We start from the raw sequence: 20,045 nt of genomic DNA on the forward strand, positions 1-20,045 counted from the left end.
TGCAGATTTGTCGAGCCCAGACATTCCTGGGAAGTATTTTTATTTCTAAATTTAAACCATTGAGTTAATTCCAAAAGCGCTTGAGAAATAAAAGTGAGCATCTGGCTTAATAGCAACGGGTAGTGTGGAACGGAACTGAAATGTAACAGGAACTGCTCCCGGAATCGCTTGTTCTTGGAATGCTTTCGCTTTGAAGATTTCCACTCAAATCAGACTTTGTCCCAAAATAGCTACCATATTGAGAGTATGTGACTTTTAGGCATCTGCATGTCTTCACACAGATATACTTGGTACACAGCTGTAAAATAATAATAATAATAATAATAATTGCTGTAAGCACCAGGCATATCCCAGAAACCATTTGAGATTCAAACTTTATATTTGTAACTTAAAATAAATACCTCAAGCAACTTGTGGCAGTGACCCCTGACTAATGCCTTACAAACTGATTACTTGCTTATTCACACTGAACTCTCCATAGAAATCAGGTGACCTGTATCTGTGATTATTGCTGCTTTTCTTAGACTCTGAAGAACAGCAATCCAGGCAAATCCAAGCAGCTGTTTCTTCACTTAGTCCAATCAACACCAATGTCCCTCACCTGTGGAGAGCTTCATCCGAATACTCGAGTAATCGGTTTGTGCGGCTCTACCCATGACCTAAAAACCTAGTAGGACACATTCCAGATTCAACCTGGTAAACAATGCATGCTTTCAAATGCAAATGCATTGTTCAATAACAACGAACCATTTTTGTTGCCACTTTGTTTTAACCTCTTGCCATATCCCTGAAACCATTAATGTTACATATTATGTTACATAATGTTGAATATGTACTTCCACACCACTTCAACTGATCGCCGCACATATTCATTTCTATTGCTTTGATTTTGTTCACAAAAACATCAATCTTTCCCCATCTGTGCTGAATGGCTAATATGGTGAGTCATAAGAAAGACAGAATATTGGGAACTTGTATTATAATTTTCCACTGTGCTACCACTTACCACATCTGAGGTCACGAGGAACTGATCAACTGGAAAAGCATCTGGGAATGTGGTGAAAGCCTGGACCAAAAATATCACACATAAAACTTTCATAGACTGAATTAGGTCACTCCTTGTCCCATGGCCTGATTTCATAACTGCCAATCACCCATAGACTTAAGTTGGTTGTGCAACAATATGCTGCTTTTAACCACAAACCCATATGTAGTGATACCATCCAGTCACTGCTCAATTTCAAGTTAACTGTAACAATAACAATGCAGTGGAACACTGCTTGTGAATGGCCATGTAATTACAGTGTAATAACCTGATGCAATACCAATGGTTTCTGCTCCTGCATGGTAACTACTGTGTAATGGCCTCCTGATGTAATTACATGCTAACACAATTACACAATAATTACACCAGGGTAAACTGTGAGAGCAGGAATTGTTTTTGGTAATTACCCAGTTATTACAGTGCCATGTAATTGCATGGTTCTGTATGCCCAATAATCTATTTTTTGTATGCACAAAATGCAGTGGTGTCCCCCAGGCTTTTAAAACATGGGTATGATTCTCAATTGTTCAAAATGTTTTTTCTATTTTTCAAAATGTAATTATTAGCAGTTGAAAATAACAATAATTGTTAGAAAATCAACAGCAGCCTATGAAGAACTGTTTTAAACATACATCCTGTTTGCACACCGCTGTGACTCACAGGCAATTATTTGATGCTTGCAAAGTGCAATTCTTTTTGTGTATGATTTACCTATAGCAGTTACTGTAAACCCATAAATATTTGCGACCAAAATATTTGGCAAATCACACCCATAAAACCTAGTTTGCTCCAGAAATGTTGGTGACCTGTTGCAATATATCAATGCACTTGCAATGTGACGTATGTAATGTTACAACAGCAAACACAATGCACATTCAGTTGTACAGCTCTGCTTCTGTTATGTTATCAGTTCAATACGTTAACAGTAATTGCCACATGTTCCATTGAGAATATAAATGAATTTCCCTTCTTAGTAACACACTGAACAATGTCCTACTTACCGAACATTTGTCAAAGTCAGCGATAAACCTTTATGTACCAGACACAGTCAGCACTGATTGGGTAGGAGTACGGATAATTGGGGCTTGTGAATACTCCACTTTCACCAGTCAGTTGACCCCCACAAAGTCCTAAAAATGAAATAATAATATGAATAACTGGTAAGGTTTGGTACTTTGCAGTACTGAAAGACATGTCATGTGAAAAGAGGAAGCAGTACGTACCGGAAGTGGCTGTGGTTCTGTAGGGCCAGGCTGTTTTAGAAGTGAAAAGGACAAATAAAGTTATGAAAAAAAGAACCATTGATTCAAATAAAGGGTTAGGGTTCATGCCATGGTCACGTCAAAAATAAACTGCAAGCTAACCATGCATGATACCATGAGGATTAATGGGGGCAGTCATAATTAGTCAGGATCTGACTTTGGTTCTTTCCACATTTATCACATTTATTTGATATGGCAAACCACTGAAGACTGAATTGACAGGGTAAGATTGATTGTGTTGAATGTACTGGGTTTAATTGGGAGCATGTAACTATTTTGGAGTCATTAGCCGAACCTGCTACCTTACCCACATTGTTATTATTAAAGTTGAATCATTTGAATGTTATAGGGTTTACATTTTATTTTCCTTACAGGTTCACTTAAAGTATAAAAGAAACAAAGAGTGGCTGATGTTTTGGGCAGTTAATGCAATGCTAGCATTAAATATTGGAATTTTTAGCGCATTGTTTATCATCTTGTTTTTCAATCCTAATCCTATTGTTAATGAATCATTAATAGACCACTTTACCTTGTAGCATAGATCAAATCAAACAAAGGCCTTGAATCAATTCAAATTCAATCATACAGTGCTGTGCAATACCAGATTGAAATTACCTGCTGTGTTAGACGATGTTTGTTGGGCAGGAGATCCTGAAAGACACAATTAAACAATGCAGAAATACTCCCATCTTACACAAAGTTTTAGGGTTCAATGGGTTCATATTTTCTGCCACAGTAAAACTCATTATATTCAGTGAAGTAGTCTTCAATATTTAGCTTTGATGAAGTCATGGGAAAGGTATGAAAAAAATTGATTTCTGATTTACAGAAAACCTTTAACTATATAAATGTTTGCTGAAGCCATACACAATTAGTTCACAACACTAATAAATGGAAGTAGAGCAGTTGCAGAGCTTTGCATCTCTGCTTAGTGAAAAACTGAGATTTGCATCGCAACTGAAAAAAAGCAAGCCACAGATGCTTAAATGCAGTGGTAGTCCTGACAGTAAATACTGTATTGTAATGTCATTTTAATTAAAAGGCCATTACATGTAACACCGCACGGCAGTTAAACTAGGCACCCTCATGAGACGATCGCTTCTCAAATATACTGTAGTAAAATAGGATTCTGCAGCCTTGAGTAAACATAATCATGATCATATAACAAGTTGCTTATCCACGAGGACTTGTTTTGATGTATTGTCCTCAGTGATTTGAGCACCATTGACATTTGTATACTGGATTTAAACTGCTGATGGTGGAGGCACGCTTTTGCTAATTGTAATCATATCGGTCTGCTTTTAAGACTATAACTACTTATAAGAATCAAATCATCCGGGATGGATGTGATTCTTATAAACTAAGTGCACTGTAACATACCTGGGAATGCACTGTCAAAAGCAATCGGCGCGTATACAATCAGTTGCACTGCAGTCTCCATTTTTCTCCTTTGCAGTCTGTTATAGCGATCAGTCACACCTGGTATATATAATGTACCCTACCCACTGAACAATGGGGCTGTTATCTATAGTTTTTATTTATAATAAATGACCAGAAACAAAATGACCTTTGTACCTTGTATCGAAGTATTCTGTTAGCAATTGTTATATATAACGTTTTGGCTCAAAAGAGCCAACTTCCCAACATTTTGGTATGTTTAACAAACCTTTGTCAAGGGAAAGTGTGTTTGACAACAAACAGTGGCGGTACTTAAGCTTTTGATGCCATGACAACTACAATCAGCTATTTCTATTTAAATCTATTAATGTGTTTGGGATGTCATTTAATACATAGCTCATGATTTAATGATCTACTATTCCTTTCATTTTAAACTTTCAGGGATCATAATATTGAGTCTGTTTATCCATTAATTTCCTTTACTCGTCTGTATTGTACATTATCTAATTTTATTGCTTCTAAAACTACAAATTGTAGGTCACGGATGTTTACTATGTAGTCAAAAGTTGCCCAATGGAAATGTATAATTTCTAGAAATTTCTTGAAAATAAATAATTATAGGAAACATTTTGTGTAGCAAAAGTTTTGCTTTCATGGATGAGGAAAACAGTTTCAAGAAATAGATGTCTACAATGGTTTTTTTGCAACAATCCAAAAATGCTAATTCAAAGGTATTCATACTTTGACAAGGAAAATTAAATTAATAGCTAGTTGAGGCACATTTAGCAATAATAACCTCTTTTAACACTAGAACCGCCACGTTGGTCATTTTGACCCATACATTTTTTAACTGCTTTGATATGAAAATGAAAGACAAACTATCGGATACAACTCAAAAGTTTTATTCATGAACATCATATCAAAATAAACATAAAAGGATTTATTTTCAAAATGAGCGCATATACAGCATGACTACAAAACATGAAAAACTATAATAAAATAAACATTTCAAAATAAACTATTGTGTAAACGGGTATAAAACTGTAAACCTGAAACAATTTTTTCAAACAATAACATAAAAAATATATTGCACTGTAGCCGATATTCTACTGTGTTTCTTCTATTTGTTTATTTGTTGTATTTATTTATAAATTGCACTTCTCATACACTTAAGTCACGTTGGATAAAGGCGTCAGCTAAATACAATAATAATAATAATGTGTAGCTGTGGCTGTCCGGTCCTACTTGATCACTCAAAGACCGCTGTATGTAAAGCAAATTACATCAGAAATAGCACCCAAAACAGCACAATCCTCACAGATGTAAAGCAAAAAAGAAAATATAACTGAATTTCTGTTCAAAGTTAGCGCATACAGCGGACTACAAAAATGTGTAAACACTATTGTGCAAACAGATCAAAATGGGTAGGCCTATATACATACAAAACTGTAAAACCATTTTTTTTTCTAAAAGTAATATTATTATTTGTTTATTTAGCAGACGCCTTTTATCCAAGGTGACTTACAGAGACTAAGGTGTGTGAACTATGCATCAGCTGCAGAGTCACTTACAACAACGTCTCACCCGAAAGACGGAGCACAAGGAGGTTAAATGACTTGCTCAGGGTCACACAATGAGTCATTGGCTGAGGTGGGATTTGAACCAGGGACCTCCTGGTTACAAACCCTTTTCTTTAACCACTGGACCACACAGCCTCCTATAAATGTATTTGGTACCAGAACCGATATCAACGGCTCGTTTGGCACCAAGACGGTTACCAGTGCTCCATTCTTGTGCACAACAGTTCTCAGAACTCCAGTCATCGTTGCTGTCTGTTTTGTGTGCACATATATGACACGGCTGAACTGTTTATTTCAACCTTGCACCATGCCTTGGTTTCACCCTTGTGCTGCTTGCAAGAGGAACATCCTGGCAGAAAATAAGCACGACAGGTGCACCCATTGCTGTTGGAAACGTTGGAAATTGGAAAGCAGGCTGGCCCGCTGTTGTAGGGACCTCTCTGCCTCTCTGACACTGGCACAACATCCAGACTCGCCCCATTCATGCCCTGGAAGACAGAACCCATAGGCTAACTGTCTGCTTGGAGCTTTTTCAGCCTTTTCAGGTGAGGGTGCTGACATTCCAGAGACTTCTGGGCCTGATGGCGGCAGTATCTCAGATCCTTCCCTTAGGGCTCTTCCAAGCCAGGTTCACCTCCAGCACCACCTGCTCACAGTGTCTCATCACTGTATGGAAGCTCTTTCATGGTGGAAACAATCAGCTCACCTGTGCTTGGGCACAGTTCTGGGCAGTGTCACGAGGAGAGTGGTGGTGACCACAGACGCTTCCAACCTAGGTGTGTGAACCCCCTAGGAGAGTCTACACAACATGTGTTGGAGCTGCGGGCAGGTCATCTGGCCCTGCAGCACTTTTCCCAGGAGATACAAGGGAGACACTTGTTGATCCGCCTGGACAACACCACGGTGGTGGCTTACATCTACCACCAGGGTGGTCTCCAGTCTCGCTGTCTCAATCTTCCTGAACACCTGCTTCCAATAAGAGCAGTTCACCTGCCAGGGGTGAGGAACTGGGTAGTGGACTTCTCGAGAAGAAGCCCCCAAAGTTCGGAATGGTGACTTCACCCAGAGGGAGAAGTTCGGGTGCGCAGAGATACACCTCTTTCCAACCCAGGAATCCACCCATTGGCCCAAATGGTATTCTTTTTTGGAGAGCATTTACCCACCTGGCATAGACTTACTGGCCCACAGATAGTCCACCGTTGCCACTTCTTCCACTGTGTGTGGAGAAGATCAGGCAAGACCGGGCTTGGGTGCTCTTAGTAGCCCTGTAGTGGCCCAGGAGGACCTCTTTCTCAGTACTAACACAGCTCCTGTACGGTCAGCCATGGGACCTGGTAAGCGCGGGGGACTCTGTGGCATCCAGAACCAACAGGCTTGCCGCTTTAGGTCTGGCCCTTGAGCGGAGACATTAGAGTCACCTCGGGTTATCTGACAGGGTCATTGTCACCCTTCAGAATACCAGCCAATATTCAATAAGTAACTGTGCGAATAAGTAACTAACTTTAGCCTTGAATCGGGAATAAGTAACTAACTTCAGCCCAGTTCTAAACTGTACGATTGTGGCTCTGATGAATAATTGGGGCTAAATAACAGTTCCATTGTTCAGTGGGTAGGGTACAGTATATATATACCAGGTGTGACTGATCGCTATAACAGACTACAAAGGAGAAAAATGAAGACTGCAGTGCAACTGATTGTATACACGCTGATTGCTTTTGACAGTGCATTCCCAGGTATGTTACCATGAATATAATTGACACTGTATAATAAAATTTACTGTGTTGCAATAATAGTTGCCCCGTCTTGCCTCTATCTTAATGATACACTTTAATTTATTAGTGTTGTGAATATCATTGCATGGTTTCAGTAAAAATTTTACAAGAATTACATGGCGAGCGAATGGATAAAATTTATATAGTTGACAGTTTTCTGTAAATGTGCAGATTTCTTTTTCATACCTTTCCCATGACTTCATAAAAGTTGTACTTAATCTAAATATTGAAGACTACTTCACTCAATATAATGAGTTTTACTATGATAGAAAATATGAACCCATTGAACCCCAAAACTTTGCAAAAGCATCCACAACCAACTCACTGTTGTGCAAGATGGGAGTATTTCTGCATTGTTTAATTGTGTCTTTCAGGATCTTCTGCCCAACAAACATCGTCTAACACAGCAGGTAATTTCAATCCGGTATTGCACAGCATTGTATGATTGAATTGAATTGATTCAAGGCTTTTATTTTATTTGATCTATGCTACAGTTGAAATTGTATATAACTGATTCATTAACAATAGGATTAGGATTGAAAAACATGATGATAAACAGTGTGCAATTCCAGTATTTAATACTAGCATTGCATTGACTGCTGAAAACATCAGCCTCTCTTTCACACTCTATTTGTTTTGTACTTTTTAAATGAAGATGTGAGGAAAATAAAATATAAATCCCTGTAACATTAAAATGATTAAATAAAAATAATATGTGCCCCTCATGAAATTTAATACAATTCCAAATGCGCGTCTCCAAGGAACATAACACAAGAGGTAGCAGGTTTGGCTAATGACTCCAAATACAGTACACCCTCGCTATAATGAACCTGTTGGGGTCCAAGCCTTTTGTTAGTTATATCGAGGAGTTTGTTATAGCGAAAGGACAGTCAAAATGAACAATATACTGTTGGAGTAAGTTAATGAGATGAGATTGTGAATAAAAGTCGAATTACATGTACCTGTTTGTCTCGTGTATGCAGTATTCTGCCTTTGCTTTATCCTATTCGTTAACGAATTAAAACGGCGTACAAAAAGCAAAATGCACCAAATCTCAATCCAACATGCAAGAATCCCAAACTGAGTTTTTATTCCAAATAAACCGACATGAAAAGTTCATCGGATCCTCGGATTTCTTGAATCAATTTTGCTTTGCCACATGGTTGCAGAACAAGTAAAAAAAAAATGATTTTCATTTTGGAGGCATACTTACACAGTTTATCTTTTTTATTATTATTATTATTATTTTATTTGGGGTCCAGGGGCCAGACTGTATTTCAACAATTGTTTTGCAGAACTCCATAAATGCAAAAAATTATAAATTTCCATTAAGGTATGTAAACTTTTGACTACAACTGTGTGTGTATGTATAATATATGTATGTGTGTGTGTGTGTGTGTGTGTGTGTGTATATATATATATTGCATTGTTGTCATTATATTTATCTAGTGGGCAAAACCTTTTTTTTTTAAGACAGTTTGTTATTCTATAACTGAACTAGACTGTACTATATGGCTACAATCTTTATATTTCAATCAGTGTAGAACCGCCACCATTCTGTGGTTAAAAGCATGAATTTGTTTCTTTCAGTTCTTTCTCTAAAATGGTACACCACAACAAGTTACCCAACTATATCTGGTAAGTACAGACTGCTTAACACAGTTCCAATGTTTTAGAGACATACCGCTATATTACTATTCTGCAGTATTTATCTGATCCTAATTAAAAGCTGTGTTGTATCATTTTAGTGTTTCATCCACAGTTTGGTAAGGTATTGGTGTTCCAATTTAAGATTAGGTTCAATATAAGCACACAACCTGTTTTACCCCACCATGACCCTATGTACACTCGTATACCTTTTTAGTTAACTTTTTGTGTTCTTTTTGGCTTTAGCAACCGAAAAGTCAGAGCTGAATTTGATAGGATCAGGGAATTCCCCTGGATTGCATCAACCTCTTATTTTTATGGGTAATCTAAATATGAAGCCGTTGTTTGAACAAATGGATTTTAAAGTCATGGTTAGCACTCCTGTAAGGCCCTATGTTGCAATCAGGTGTCAAATCCAGATATGCATTGTATTACACTATTACAGGGACTGAAATGTGTGTGATGGGTGCTTTTCTTTCAGATGGAACGCTTGGGACTTGCCGAGGCAGATGCAGTGGTTTTACTGGACGTTGCTTTTGCGATACCAGTTGTGTTAGAAATAATGACTGCTGTACAGACTTCTGTGACTACTGCCCCTATGTGAATACCGGTAAGCAATATACCCTATAACAACCTTTGCATCCAATCAGAATGCTCTGCTGTGGTAGATTATGTCATCATACACTCTTTTTGGATTTCAGATGTGTATGAAATGGAGCTAGTCTTTGTTCAAGGTCATATAGTAATGTCACTATATGACCTTAAACAAAACTTATCTGACTAAATACTTTTGACTAACTGTACATTATTGTTAAGATGCATTGCACCTACATCATAAGATATAGATGACCACCTGAAATTTGAATGCATTCTTTCTATTTAAATACACCATATATGTATATCTATTTAGTCATGATCTAAAGCAAGTCTCTGTTCCCTAGGTTACTGTCAGCCTTCAAGCACCCCACCCCCAAGCCCGCCAGGTGGGTGTTTGTTGTGTTATAACCCATCACTGTTATTATTCAGAGCTGATAAGTGTTGTACTATAGACTTTTTACATTTTAGTTATAGGCACATTTGATTCTTTCACACACACACCATAGAATACAGAAAACTCAACCTGTCCTGCTGTTTTCTTTTTATTTTTTTCTATTCATCACCAGAATCATGCTATGGCAGGTGCCATGGTTATGCTGGAAACTGCTCATGCAGTTCCAGTTGTGCTTACTATGGCAACTGCTGTGATGACTTCTGTAACTACTGCTCCTATGTGAATTACGGTAAGTAATGTATGGACTACTAAACTAACAATTGAGGACTTTACTGTGGAAGGCGCAGTCAGAAGATGGCAGTCACACTCCAAGCATAGATGGAAATGTTCGTATAAGAATGGTCATGTGCAACCTGTGTGCTAATGTACTAAATACAGATTTTGTTTCCTCAGGTTATTGCTACTCGACCCCCTTTCCAACAACACCACCAGCTACAGGTACATATTTTAAGATTCAGTACATAAACTATTAACCCTCGGTCCCCAGTGGCTCACCCAGCATGTGCACTGCTCCTCCGAACAATCAAAACTTAAAGCAGGGACAAAGGCACTGAAGCCAACAAGAAGTAGAGCATGGGATTTTAAAAATGTTAGCAACTACATCATATATTGTTAATGCCTTTGAACGTAACATATTAAACACAGTATTCTATAGTATAGTACTGTTTTTGTTTGTTTGCTATATATGAAACGCCGCAGTAGTTTCTTGCAAACAGAGTATGCTTTTTGTTGTTTAATTAGGTTCCTGTGGAGGCCACCTGGAAGGACCCTATGGATCATTCTCAAGCCCCAACTACCCCCATAATTATCCAAATAGTGCCTACTGCACATGGCACATAAATGTTGAAAGAAATGATAAAATATACTTGACATTCCTTCAAATACAGTAAGTATGTTTTTTTGGAACGACCCATTATTAGTGCAGTCACATTTGGCACCAGTGTCAACATAAAGCATACTTGACAGGTCACAGGAAAATCTATTTTATAAATGCAAGTTCATTCATCAACACTCTGCGTGTCCCTGTCTACTTATAAACCTAAAGTGAAAAATAACAGTCACATTTTTGCAGAAAAATTTGATTTTCCCTTTGGCAAGATAAATCAGCCTGTATATATTAATTGCTTTGTGGAGCTCTGTTTTCAGAGGTTCAAAGTATAATGGAGCACCTACTGTTCGAAATAAGCAGAATCTGTAAAATATCTGTTATAGTTTTTTTTGTTTTTTTTTCCCCCAGAATGGAAGCATGCAGTAATTGTAACTGCGATTCAATTTCAATATATGATGGACCTTCAACCAACTACCGTCGCATTGGATTTATTTGTCGTGATAATGTAACTGCATTTGAATCATCTTCAAACACTATGACAGTGGTGTTCAGAACAGATGGGTCTGTCACAGCTACTGGGTTTTATGCCCACTACAACACTGTACATGAAAACCGAGGTAATTCAGATACACATTTATTTATATCCCCTATAGTCTCACTATTAAAAGAAGGCTAAAACTCATTCATTGTAATACTTTTTAACAGGATACACAGGGAGAAGCATCTTCTTTAAAGCCATTTATATTGCAAGTAGTGCACAATTTAAACCCAATTTTCACTCTCTAAATGCTTCAAATTCACGGCTGTTTCCTGCATTCTTGAAGCAAACATCCAGTGCAGTTCCGACTACATGGAAGTGACTTTGCAGAGGTCTTACATCGAGTCCCTGGGCTACAATGCCAGTGAATTATACCTGAATGATCCAAACTGCAGACCGCAAACCACGGGCTCTCAGGTTCTGTTCAGCATACCGCTGAATCGCTGTGGAACCCACCGGGAGGTAATGCCAGTCCCAAAGAACATGTAGCTTGGTCAGGATTCCTGCACAGTACCTGCATTCATCTAAACGCTTTCAACTTACCATACCTTTTTAATATAAATATTTTATTGTTTTCACAATATAACCACTACACATTTCCAGTTCACCTGCATACAGTGGTAGCATACAATCGACACCTATTCAGGTATTCATAGTCACAGTCAATGCCATAGTCAGCTACCTAGAGAAACTTTTGTAGGGGTTTAATTTAGTGGTTAAAATGAAAGGGTCAGCTAAAGTACAAAAAAATAAAAATAATGTAATACTGATATGTAATACAATTGTATATCTGACAAAATGCATATTTATAAAATAAGCTCTATTGCATAATTCTGTAAATAGTTATCTAAGTGGGTATAACTTACTCTCTCCAAATGAATAATAATACTGGGGGTTTCGTACCCTTAACTATAAAGGCACCCAGTAGTAGAATATGTAGTACAGTAATACTACTGTATAGAAACTTCAATCTTCAGTTGAGTCAAAACGTTTGTCAGTACTTTATAAGCTTCTTTCAATATTTACTCAAATTAAACCGGGATTGAAAACTATTTTGGTAGCCAGGGCTAACCAATAGTTACACAAGAAGCTTCCACAGATGCTTGTCGGTAAAGTAACTACAGAAATGTGTACTGTATCGTATATAAAGACATCTATCTCCAGAGTTCTGAAAAATCTATTGTATTTCCCTTGCCAGTACTTGAACCTACAGTCCATTGTACTATTTATTGAGCTGGTTCAGAAATACTTACAGAAAGTAACCTAGATAGCTGGAATAGGGCTCAGCTTCCCTCTATATAGTTTCACCACAACCCAGATATTATTTTCCTTTGCAGGTAAATAACGGAAGCATTGCCTATTACAATAACATCAGAGCTTATAGTTCTGGAGGAGTTATCACCCAGCAAACCAACCTGCAGCTTCGCGTGGGCTGCAAAATGGAACAGAACACAATGGTGCAGATCATGTACGTGGCAAAGGAAGATGTGACTGCCAATGTAACCAGCTGGGGCCAATACAGAGTCAGCATGGCGTTCTATACGTCAGATTCGTTCTGGAGACCTGTTCACGAATGGCCATATTATGTGGATTTGAACCAAGACCTTTTCGTGCAAGTGCAACTCAACAGCTCGGATTCGGACCTGGTTGTGTTTGTGGACACCTGCGTGGCCTCTCCCTCTTCACATGACTTTGTGTCAAAGACCTACGACTTAATCAGAAACGGGTAGGACTATACTTATTACTGAACTTGCACAATGTTGTCATTATCAGCAGCTATTTCCAGTTATAAAAGTGGGCATAGGGAATAGGGCACATACAAACAAAAAGACGCCAATTTCGCCTAAGGTGGCACATTCAACTTTTCAGTTGGCAGAGTAGAGCACCCTTAAAGTCCAAATCCTTTCTTAGCAGAGAAAGGCATGCAAGTGACAGAGCCAAGGGGACACACTACTTACCATGTAAAACGTATTATAAATTCTATATTAGAATTTGAGTTAACAGAGCACTTATGAAATGTAGATGATTTATAAGACAACACGTGTACTGTCTTTGTTTGTTTGATTTTTCAGGTGTGTGAGAGATGGCACATACTCTTCCTATTACTCTAATGCTACCAACACTGCCCGCTTCAAATTCAGTGCCTTCAAGTTTCTGCGTAGCCACCCTTCAGTGTACCTGCAGTGTAAAATTGCAGTGTGCCGGGCCTACGATTATTCAGCTCGCTGCTACAGAGGCTGCTTACCCAGAAGCAAGAGGGATCTGAGGTCACCCGAAAGGAAGACTGAAGTTGTGGTGGGACCCATCCAGCTGAGGCAGGAGGGGGCTCCTGGAGGTAATCAGAAAGCACGTACTGCTAAAAAGACATCAGACTCAATTATGTACTCTTTAACTTTTTCAGCACAAAGTATTTAAATTGATCAGTCTATACCTTGCCTCTATAAGCCATATATATTATCTATCTATCTATCTATCTATCTATCTATATATATATATATATATATATATATATATATATATATATATATATATATATATATATATAAAAGAGCATTGTATAGTGTCAGGAAAGCCACTTTTATTTATTTATTTATTTATTTATTTATTTATTTATTTATTTATTTAAGCGTAATCCCAAGAAACCATTTTTAGATGGTGATTGAAATCTAGGATGAAATGCTGCAATTCCAGAGTAAAAGTTGAAGAAAAAAAAAGGAAAGTTTAAAAAATAATAATAATAATAATAATATTTTCAGCGATATGGACAGTACAGTTTCATGAACACTGCACTGGGTTCTGTAACACACTTTTTTTTTAAAATATAATTTCTGTCGATAGAAAAAAGTACTAAAAACATAGCTACAAATAGTAGGAAATATTATAAAAGCAAGCATACTAAATTCTTATTTTATGAACATCGGGACAGATGTTTAACATTTAGCAATAATATATTAGGCAGCATTACAATGCAAAATCCTTCAGAGATATACATTAGAGGAAACAGGATTGTCCTATTTCCTCTAAATAGGACAATCCTCAGCCACTGACTCATTGTGTGACCCTGAGCAAGTCACTTAACCTCCTTGTGCTCCGTCTTTCGGGTGAGACGTAGTTGTAAGTGACTCTGCAGCTGATGCATAGTTCACACACCCTAGTCTCTGTAAGTCGTCTTGGATAAAGGTGTCTGCTAAATAAACAAATAATAACCCTTTCTAATGTGTTGCTTTTCAGACCAGATGAAAGCTGATGAAAAGGCTCCTGCAAAAGTTCCCACATAAAGATCCAAGCAGTTATTTCTCTGAATCTACAGCAGCAGCTTTTACAGTTACCTGCACTATATTATCAAAACTATTAATTCCTTAACTTTCTCTGTAACCATCAGGATTTACATGTATTTTAGATATAATAACATCAATAAAACGAACACACATTTCACTCCAGCAGACAAGCATTGGATGACATGCTATCTGTAATTCTCATTTATAAATGGCACTGCAGGCACCAACATTATCCTTAGCAACTTTAAGGGCCAACAATTTTACTGGTGAAACCATTCATTAAACAGTGTTTAAACCTAATCAAAATGTACCCCAATGCTGAAATCCTGTTTCTCTCTTTTGTAATAATGATTTTTTAGACAATATTATATAGTTTCTTAAAGCTGTAACAGTAGTAATGCAATAAAATGGCTTTTAAAAGCATGTTTCTTTTAGTTTCAAATTACTTCACCACAGCATTCCTTATTTGCTGAAATGGGTATCAGGTAGTTCCTTCAATTGTTTTTTTTTTTTTTTGCTAGGTTTATCAAATAAGACTGTCATTGACTGGTGTATATTTTGGTTTATCGCTTCCGTTCAATGAGCATAAAAACACAAGATCCACTGATTTTAGGTATTACGCTGTTTCTTTGTTGTGTACTCTTTGTTCAAGTGGTCTTTTGTCTACCCGACTTATCAAAATAACATTTGTTCATTTAAATACTGTATGTAAATACACATCCTGCACAATTGCAACATACTGAACAAAAAACAAATGTATTGTATGTGCAGATTTTAACTGTACTAAAAATATAACTCAGAGGCATTAACTTTATAAATACACATTCTTTAATTGCCTGAATGTAACACCTCCCTTTAACAAAAATGCTGCACTAATCAAACGTTACCATAAACATTTTAAAAGGTTTATATCTTGAAAATATCACATTGTGCAGAGTACACCATGAAAGCAGGATATGGTTTTGTGCATTAAAAATTTAACCCAAAAAATAATCAACTGATAGTGGTTTCTTGTATAATACCGTTTTAGAAAAAATAAATGCACTCAAACTGCAACATACACTTACTTAAAAACAATATCCCTTTCTAAAATGCTGCTGCTGTCAACAACAAGCTGCATTCTGGTCAAACTGGTGATGGGGGGCTAGAACAAGAATGAGGGTTTTTACTATTTTGGTAAATGGTCTGGGGCTATGCAGCTCAAATATTAACTTCATTAGTAACACACACAAGCGGGTCTGTTCAACTGAACTAAACAGAGGTAGGTCTAAAAATGGCCCATTAGGTACCAAGGTAAGGCATCTGGTAACAGTGCTCTTTAGTGTTTTGTTTTTAACAATACATTTAACGCCCTATTTTAACAACATAAAATAGCAGCAGTATTTAGATCTGCGCGCATTATAATTGTCTGAATAGAGTCCCATTTCATTTACTCTGCTCATTGTCTGATTGGTCTTGGTTATGCATTTCCATTTACCAGTGCTCCATGGCAACCACAGTCCTGTTTGACCGTATTGGGGCCATCAGCCCTCCGAACAATGTCCAGCGCGGACTGGACCTTTCTCTCCAGGCTGTCCTCCAGTGCATTCAGACGCTGGTCTATGCAGTGCATGAGTCTTTTCTCCATCATCTCCATCTGCTTCTCAAGCACCTTCTCTAATGAAGAGCAGCACACGTGTTCCTTTCTGTAGAACAAACAAACAGAGCAGTGAAATCAGCTCAGCTGTAACATTTCAGACAGTTCTATAGGAAAATGTACAAAATGCCAACATTGCATACTGTAGCAGTTTTTCATTTCTGGTCGGACTTTTTTAAATTCGAAGTCAAACTTTTATGCCTGTGTTGTACATCTTTCTAGGATTAATTTGCGTCTTGCCTTATGGAAAAAAAACATGTTATCCCAGCAACAGTGTTAGCCACATGTGTTGTGTAAGTTTTTCATATTTATAAATTTTTATTACATCTTCAAAACAATGCATTTTTTTTTTAAACTTTAAGAGGCTGTGTAGTCCAGTGGATAAAGTCCAGGGCTTGTAGCCAGAAGGTCATCGGTTCAAATCACACCTCTGCCACTGACTGACTCACTGCGTGACCCTGAGCAAGCCACTTAACCTCCTTGTGCTCCACCCTGTGGATGAGATGTTAAATCAATGTCCTATTGTAAGTGACTGCATATAATGCACAATTCACAACCTACCTCTGTAAAGCACTTTGTGATGGTGGTCCACTATGAAAGGCGCTATATAATAAGATATTATATTGTATAACAAGGTTTCAAGTTGTAAAGATTAGCAGTATCAGATGAATGCAGTTCCAATACTGTCCACAAGGGAGATCACTTTCCTTATACACAGCAAGTTAAATGAAGATGTGTCTCCATCCCAGTGTGTGTGCATTTCTAGTGGAAACAGGAATGGATTATTTTTAAATTAGTTGATACTGTAACAGAATGCTTGTTTTACACTTACTCCAATTCTGGACTTGGCTTGCTCCTTTGCACCGCTTCACTCTTCTGTGCTCCATCCTCAATGCGCAGCTGTTTCACCTGACCGCACACACTCTGAAGGAACGGCAGCATGTCTACACTGATAGTGTTCTGCTTCTGTTTGGTTTGGTTACGCAGGTAGGATGAGACCATGTCTGTGATTTGGTTTGCAGGGGGGGGCCCGTTGTCCACTCCAAAAGGATGCTGAAGATTTTCAGTAGTCAGCACTCCTCCCGCAGTGACTTCTGCTTCAAGGCTAGAAGCAGAGTTGTGATCCAAGCTGTCCCCTGCTAATTCAAAATCCTCTGCAGTTTGTGCATTGACGTCAGGGGTCGGCCTGGATCCTGCATTTTCTTTTCCAAGAGCTGCAAACTGTCTATTTCCCATGAGAAGCCCCAGAAAGCCTCCCAGATTATCTTGCTGGTTCTGGAAATATTAAATACTATTATTCTTATTTTCATTACTGTTTTTCTCTAGGGATATAAATTAAGGACAAATTAACATTATCACTTAGTAACACAAAGGAAGATATATATTTTCTAATTGTTTACTCCAGTGTTTAAAAAGTTTATTTAACAAAAGGGAAAAACATGCGAGTCCGCGAGGAAGCATTACCAATGGCTAAAGGGCATCATATTAACAGTCAGTGCTGCACAGTGGTGGGGTATGTCCTTGTGAGTTCCTTAAAAGGCGCAGCATGAAAACATGGAGTTCCCAAGCAGAGAATACAAGTTACCTTCCTTATTGTAGTACTGTAGTAAACCCTTCAATAGATATAACATCTTATTTTAAATAGCACTCTGCTATTCATCTCTGCTATTTCATCATAAGTTTCTCTTTTCAACCCACCCAGCACCTTGTCCTCTTACAGTCCCATATGCTCTGCAACACTTGACCTACCTTCTGCTGAAACTGGACCATGTCCATGAGGTGCTGTGCTCCTGGGGAAAGCTTGGTTCCCATGGACTCCACCATTGTCTGAACTCGCTCCAGGTCAATGCTCGTTCCTCCTGAAGGAAAGCTTGCAAGCTTTTTGACAGGTTTCACTCCTAACAAAACATTATTAACACCCACTCTGTTTTTTCTACCTAGGGAAAGTAACTGGAGAAAAAATCATCGGTTAAAGTATAGCAGGAGGGATTGTAATGGTACCATTTCAATAGTTTCAAACTGAACCATTAAAGAAAAGTTACACAGCGTTACATTGTATAACTATGCAGTTGACAACTCACAGTTCTGCTTCCACAATACCAGGCATTCTTACCTTCACTTCACAAGACGTCACAGGACACTCGAGATGTACCCGTTTCTTATACAATGAAATACTTTCATTAACACTGCAAAAGAAAATTATTTTTAACTAATGTATTCTTCTAGAATTGCTAGGTTTCATTTCCTGTTAGTGTCATTACAGCCTAGTGAAGTTTATATCTCCATGTATATCTGGTGCATCAGAATGTAACCATTAACTACCCCCCTGCAACACTAGTGCCTCTAGTGAAAGTAAGAAATATCAAAGGCACTTATAATCAAGCTAGGGGAGCCAAGACTATTGACCTAAATGGAATTTAAATGGGACGCTATCGGACATTTATATATGTAAAGTAATAATAATCATAAAAAACATACCCATTGATTTGCAAACTGCTGACTTTCTCTCCTGGACAAGTGCCACAGTACTCTGTGTCTGAATACACCTCTATGATGCGAGCCTCGCTTACCACCTGCAGAAAGGCGATTTCACAGCCTCCCTGCGAGGTACACTGGAGATGAAGCACACAGGGGGAATCTCCCCCATTATCCTGCGGCTGCTCCAGAAACACTAGCTCATCCCTATGAAGTACAAGCAGGAGGAATAACGGTTGGGATTTGAGTGTTAACAAATATATAAAATCTATTGCTTACCTTTTTTGACAGGACTAAAGCAAGTGTATAGACCGAGATCATACATTTGCTCTCATTTATTGCTTTGAACAATAAAATAGCACTTGGTCTGCCAGCACTAACACATGACCAATAAGTAAAATATTTATTCATCTGTTAGAATAATCATAAGATGACCATGCTTCAATGTACACTAAAGGATTAGTATGCAACAACACAAAAAGTCTAATATCGACTACTTTCAAACCTAGAGCCGCCCTATAGAACATTCTTGGTGGAAAACACAATGCTAATATTCATGAACAGAAACTACTTACGTACTTATTTGAGTCACCTGAGCATTTTTCTGATAACTCAGCAGGAACCAAGCACAAAACATCCCAGAGCTGGTCAGGAGAGGAAGGCTCCCAAGACGAACGTGCAGAAATGAGTGCATTTTTACTTGAGTACAAAAACTGGTTTGCCATATTATTATTATTATTATTATTAATATTATTAATTAGATAATTAAAATATTACAATCACCGTGTTACTATTCAACGTGCTTAACAGAAGTTGCACAGAAAATGTATACGGTACTTGTGCACGCCAAATCTGTTATTGTTAAATTAATTGCAAACTTGGCAATAAGGAACTGTAATTTGTAAACTGTAACGATACAGTTTAGTCAGGAGCCTCGAATTAATAATGAATTAACAGCCGGCTAAACTACATATTATTAATCAAGAACATTGATAAGAATGTTTTGTTTTTTTTGTAACCGTCTTCCATAAGCTTTGTTGAAAACCTGATTTATTTTCCTAAAGTGATTTGCAATTCACCCTCCCCCTCTCTCTTTGTGCACATCACATTGTTTATTAAATATACCGAAGGCAATTCATATAGTTATCGAATCGTGAGGAATTATTAGCCAACAACAGTACACGTTCCGAATAAATGACTGAACAAATTAGCAGCAAAAGCAATAACACAACATACAGATTTGTTATGACAGGCCAAAGCGGCGAACCTGCTGAAGGACCCATGCTAAACGGGTAGCCACAAATTCTGCCCGAAAATAAATGTCCTACATTTTAATACTGGGATATGTAAACTTATATTTTAAACTATTTAATTTGTATTATTCACTATTTGTAATATTTCTATGTGTGTGTTTGTTTTAAATGTGCACCTTGCTTTAGTGTAGATGAAACCAGCAAAAGGATAGACCACTGAGTGAGGCCTAATAAGACATACATGTAAGTTTACAAACGAGAGAGAGCGGTAACATTAGCAA

General features: G+C 37.7%; 2 protein-coding genes across 4 annotated transcripts; one reads left to right on the forward strand and one right to left on the reverse strand.

Annotated features, from left to right (window-relative positions):
• Positions 1-6,935: 6,935 nt before the first annotated feature.
• Positions 6,936-14,890, forward strand: LOC117417717 (deleted in malignant brain tumors 1 protein-like). The gene is made up of 13 exons (XM_034029952.3): positions 6,936-7,018; positions 7,432-7,467; positions 8,648-8,695; positions 9,186-9,314; positions 9,646-9,687; positions 9,868-9,984; positions 10,149-10,193; positions 10,497-10,641; positions 10,993-11,201; positions 11,409-11,584; positions 12,460-12,848; positions 13,195-13,457; positions 14,354-14,890. The coding sequence occupies exons 1-13, from the start codon at positions 6,958-6,960 to the stop codon at positions 14,398-14,400; spliced, it is 1,707 nt and encodes a 568-aa protein (XP_033885843.3). The 5' UTR covers positions 6,936-6,957; the 3' UTR covers positions 14,401-14,890.
• A 315-nt stretch (positions 14,891-15,205) lies between these two features.
• c13h10orf88 (chromosome 13 C10orf88 homolog) lies at positions 15,206-19,770 on the reverse strand. 3 transcript variants are annotated; one of them, XM_058985187.1, is made up of 6 exons: positions 19,087-19,770; positions 18,515-18,718; positions 18,150-18,222; positions 17,786-17,986; positions 16,869-17,311; positions 15,206-16,085 (listed from the first exon to the last, which is right to left on the reverse strand). In XM_058985187.1, exons 1-6 carry the CDS (start codon positions 19,203-19,205, stop codon positions 15,860-15,862), a joined length of 1,266 nt encoding a protein of 421 aa, XP_058841170.1. In that variant the 5' UTR covers positions 19,206-19,770; the 3' UTR covers positions 15,206-15,859. The 3 variants fall into 3 exon arrangements, with proteins under 3 accessions (XP_058841170.1, XP_033885901.1, XP_033885902.1); XM_034030010.3 differs by having other exon boundaries at positions 19,091-19,769; XM_034030011.1 differs by having other exon boundaries at positions 19,104-19,233.
• Between the last annotated feature and the right edge of the window lie 275 nt (positions 19,771-20,045).

This window comes from Acipenser ruthenus, chromosome 13 (assembly GCF_902713425.1).
Source record: "Acipenser ruthenus chromosome 13, fAciRut3.2 maternal haplotype, whole genome shotgun sequence".
In the NCBI taxonomy this organism is placed as follows: Eukaryota; Metazoa; Chordata; class Actinopteri; order Acipenseriformes; family Acipenseridae; genus Acipenser; species Acipenser ruthenus.

What these genes read in the sequence shown, in the direction of transcription:
- c13h10orf88 (XM_034030010.3), bottom strand. Translation starts at nt 19,236, where the DNA reads ATGGCAAACCAGTTTTTGTACTCAAGTAAAAATGCACTCATTTCTGCA. An exon ending in AGCAGTTTGCAAATCAATGG is followed by an intron (nt 18,223 to 18,514) that starts GTATGTTTTTTA and finishes TTTCTTTTGCAG; the next exon opens with TGTTAATGAAAGTATTTCAT. An exon ending in AAGCCAAGTCCAGAATTGGA is followed by an intron (nt 16,086 to 16,868) that starts GTAAGTGTAAAA and finishes TTTGTTCTACAG; the next exon opens with AAAGGAACACGTGTGCTGCT.
- LOC117417717 (XM_034029952.3), top strand. Translation starts at nt 6,958, where the DNA reads ATGAAGACTGCAGTGCAACTGATTGTATACACGCTGATTGCTTTTGAC. An exon ending in TTTTGACAGTGCATTCCCAG is followed by an intron (nt 7,019 to 7,431) that starts GTATGTTACCAT and finishes TGTGTCTTTCAG; the next exon opens with GATCTTCTGCCCAACAAACA. An exon ending in CCCACCCCCAAGCCCGCCAG is followed by an intron (nt 9,688 to 9,867) that starts GTGGGTGTTTGT and finishes ATTCATCACCAG; the next exon opens with AATCATGCTATGGCAGGTGC.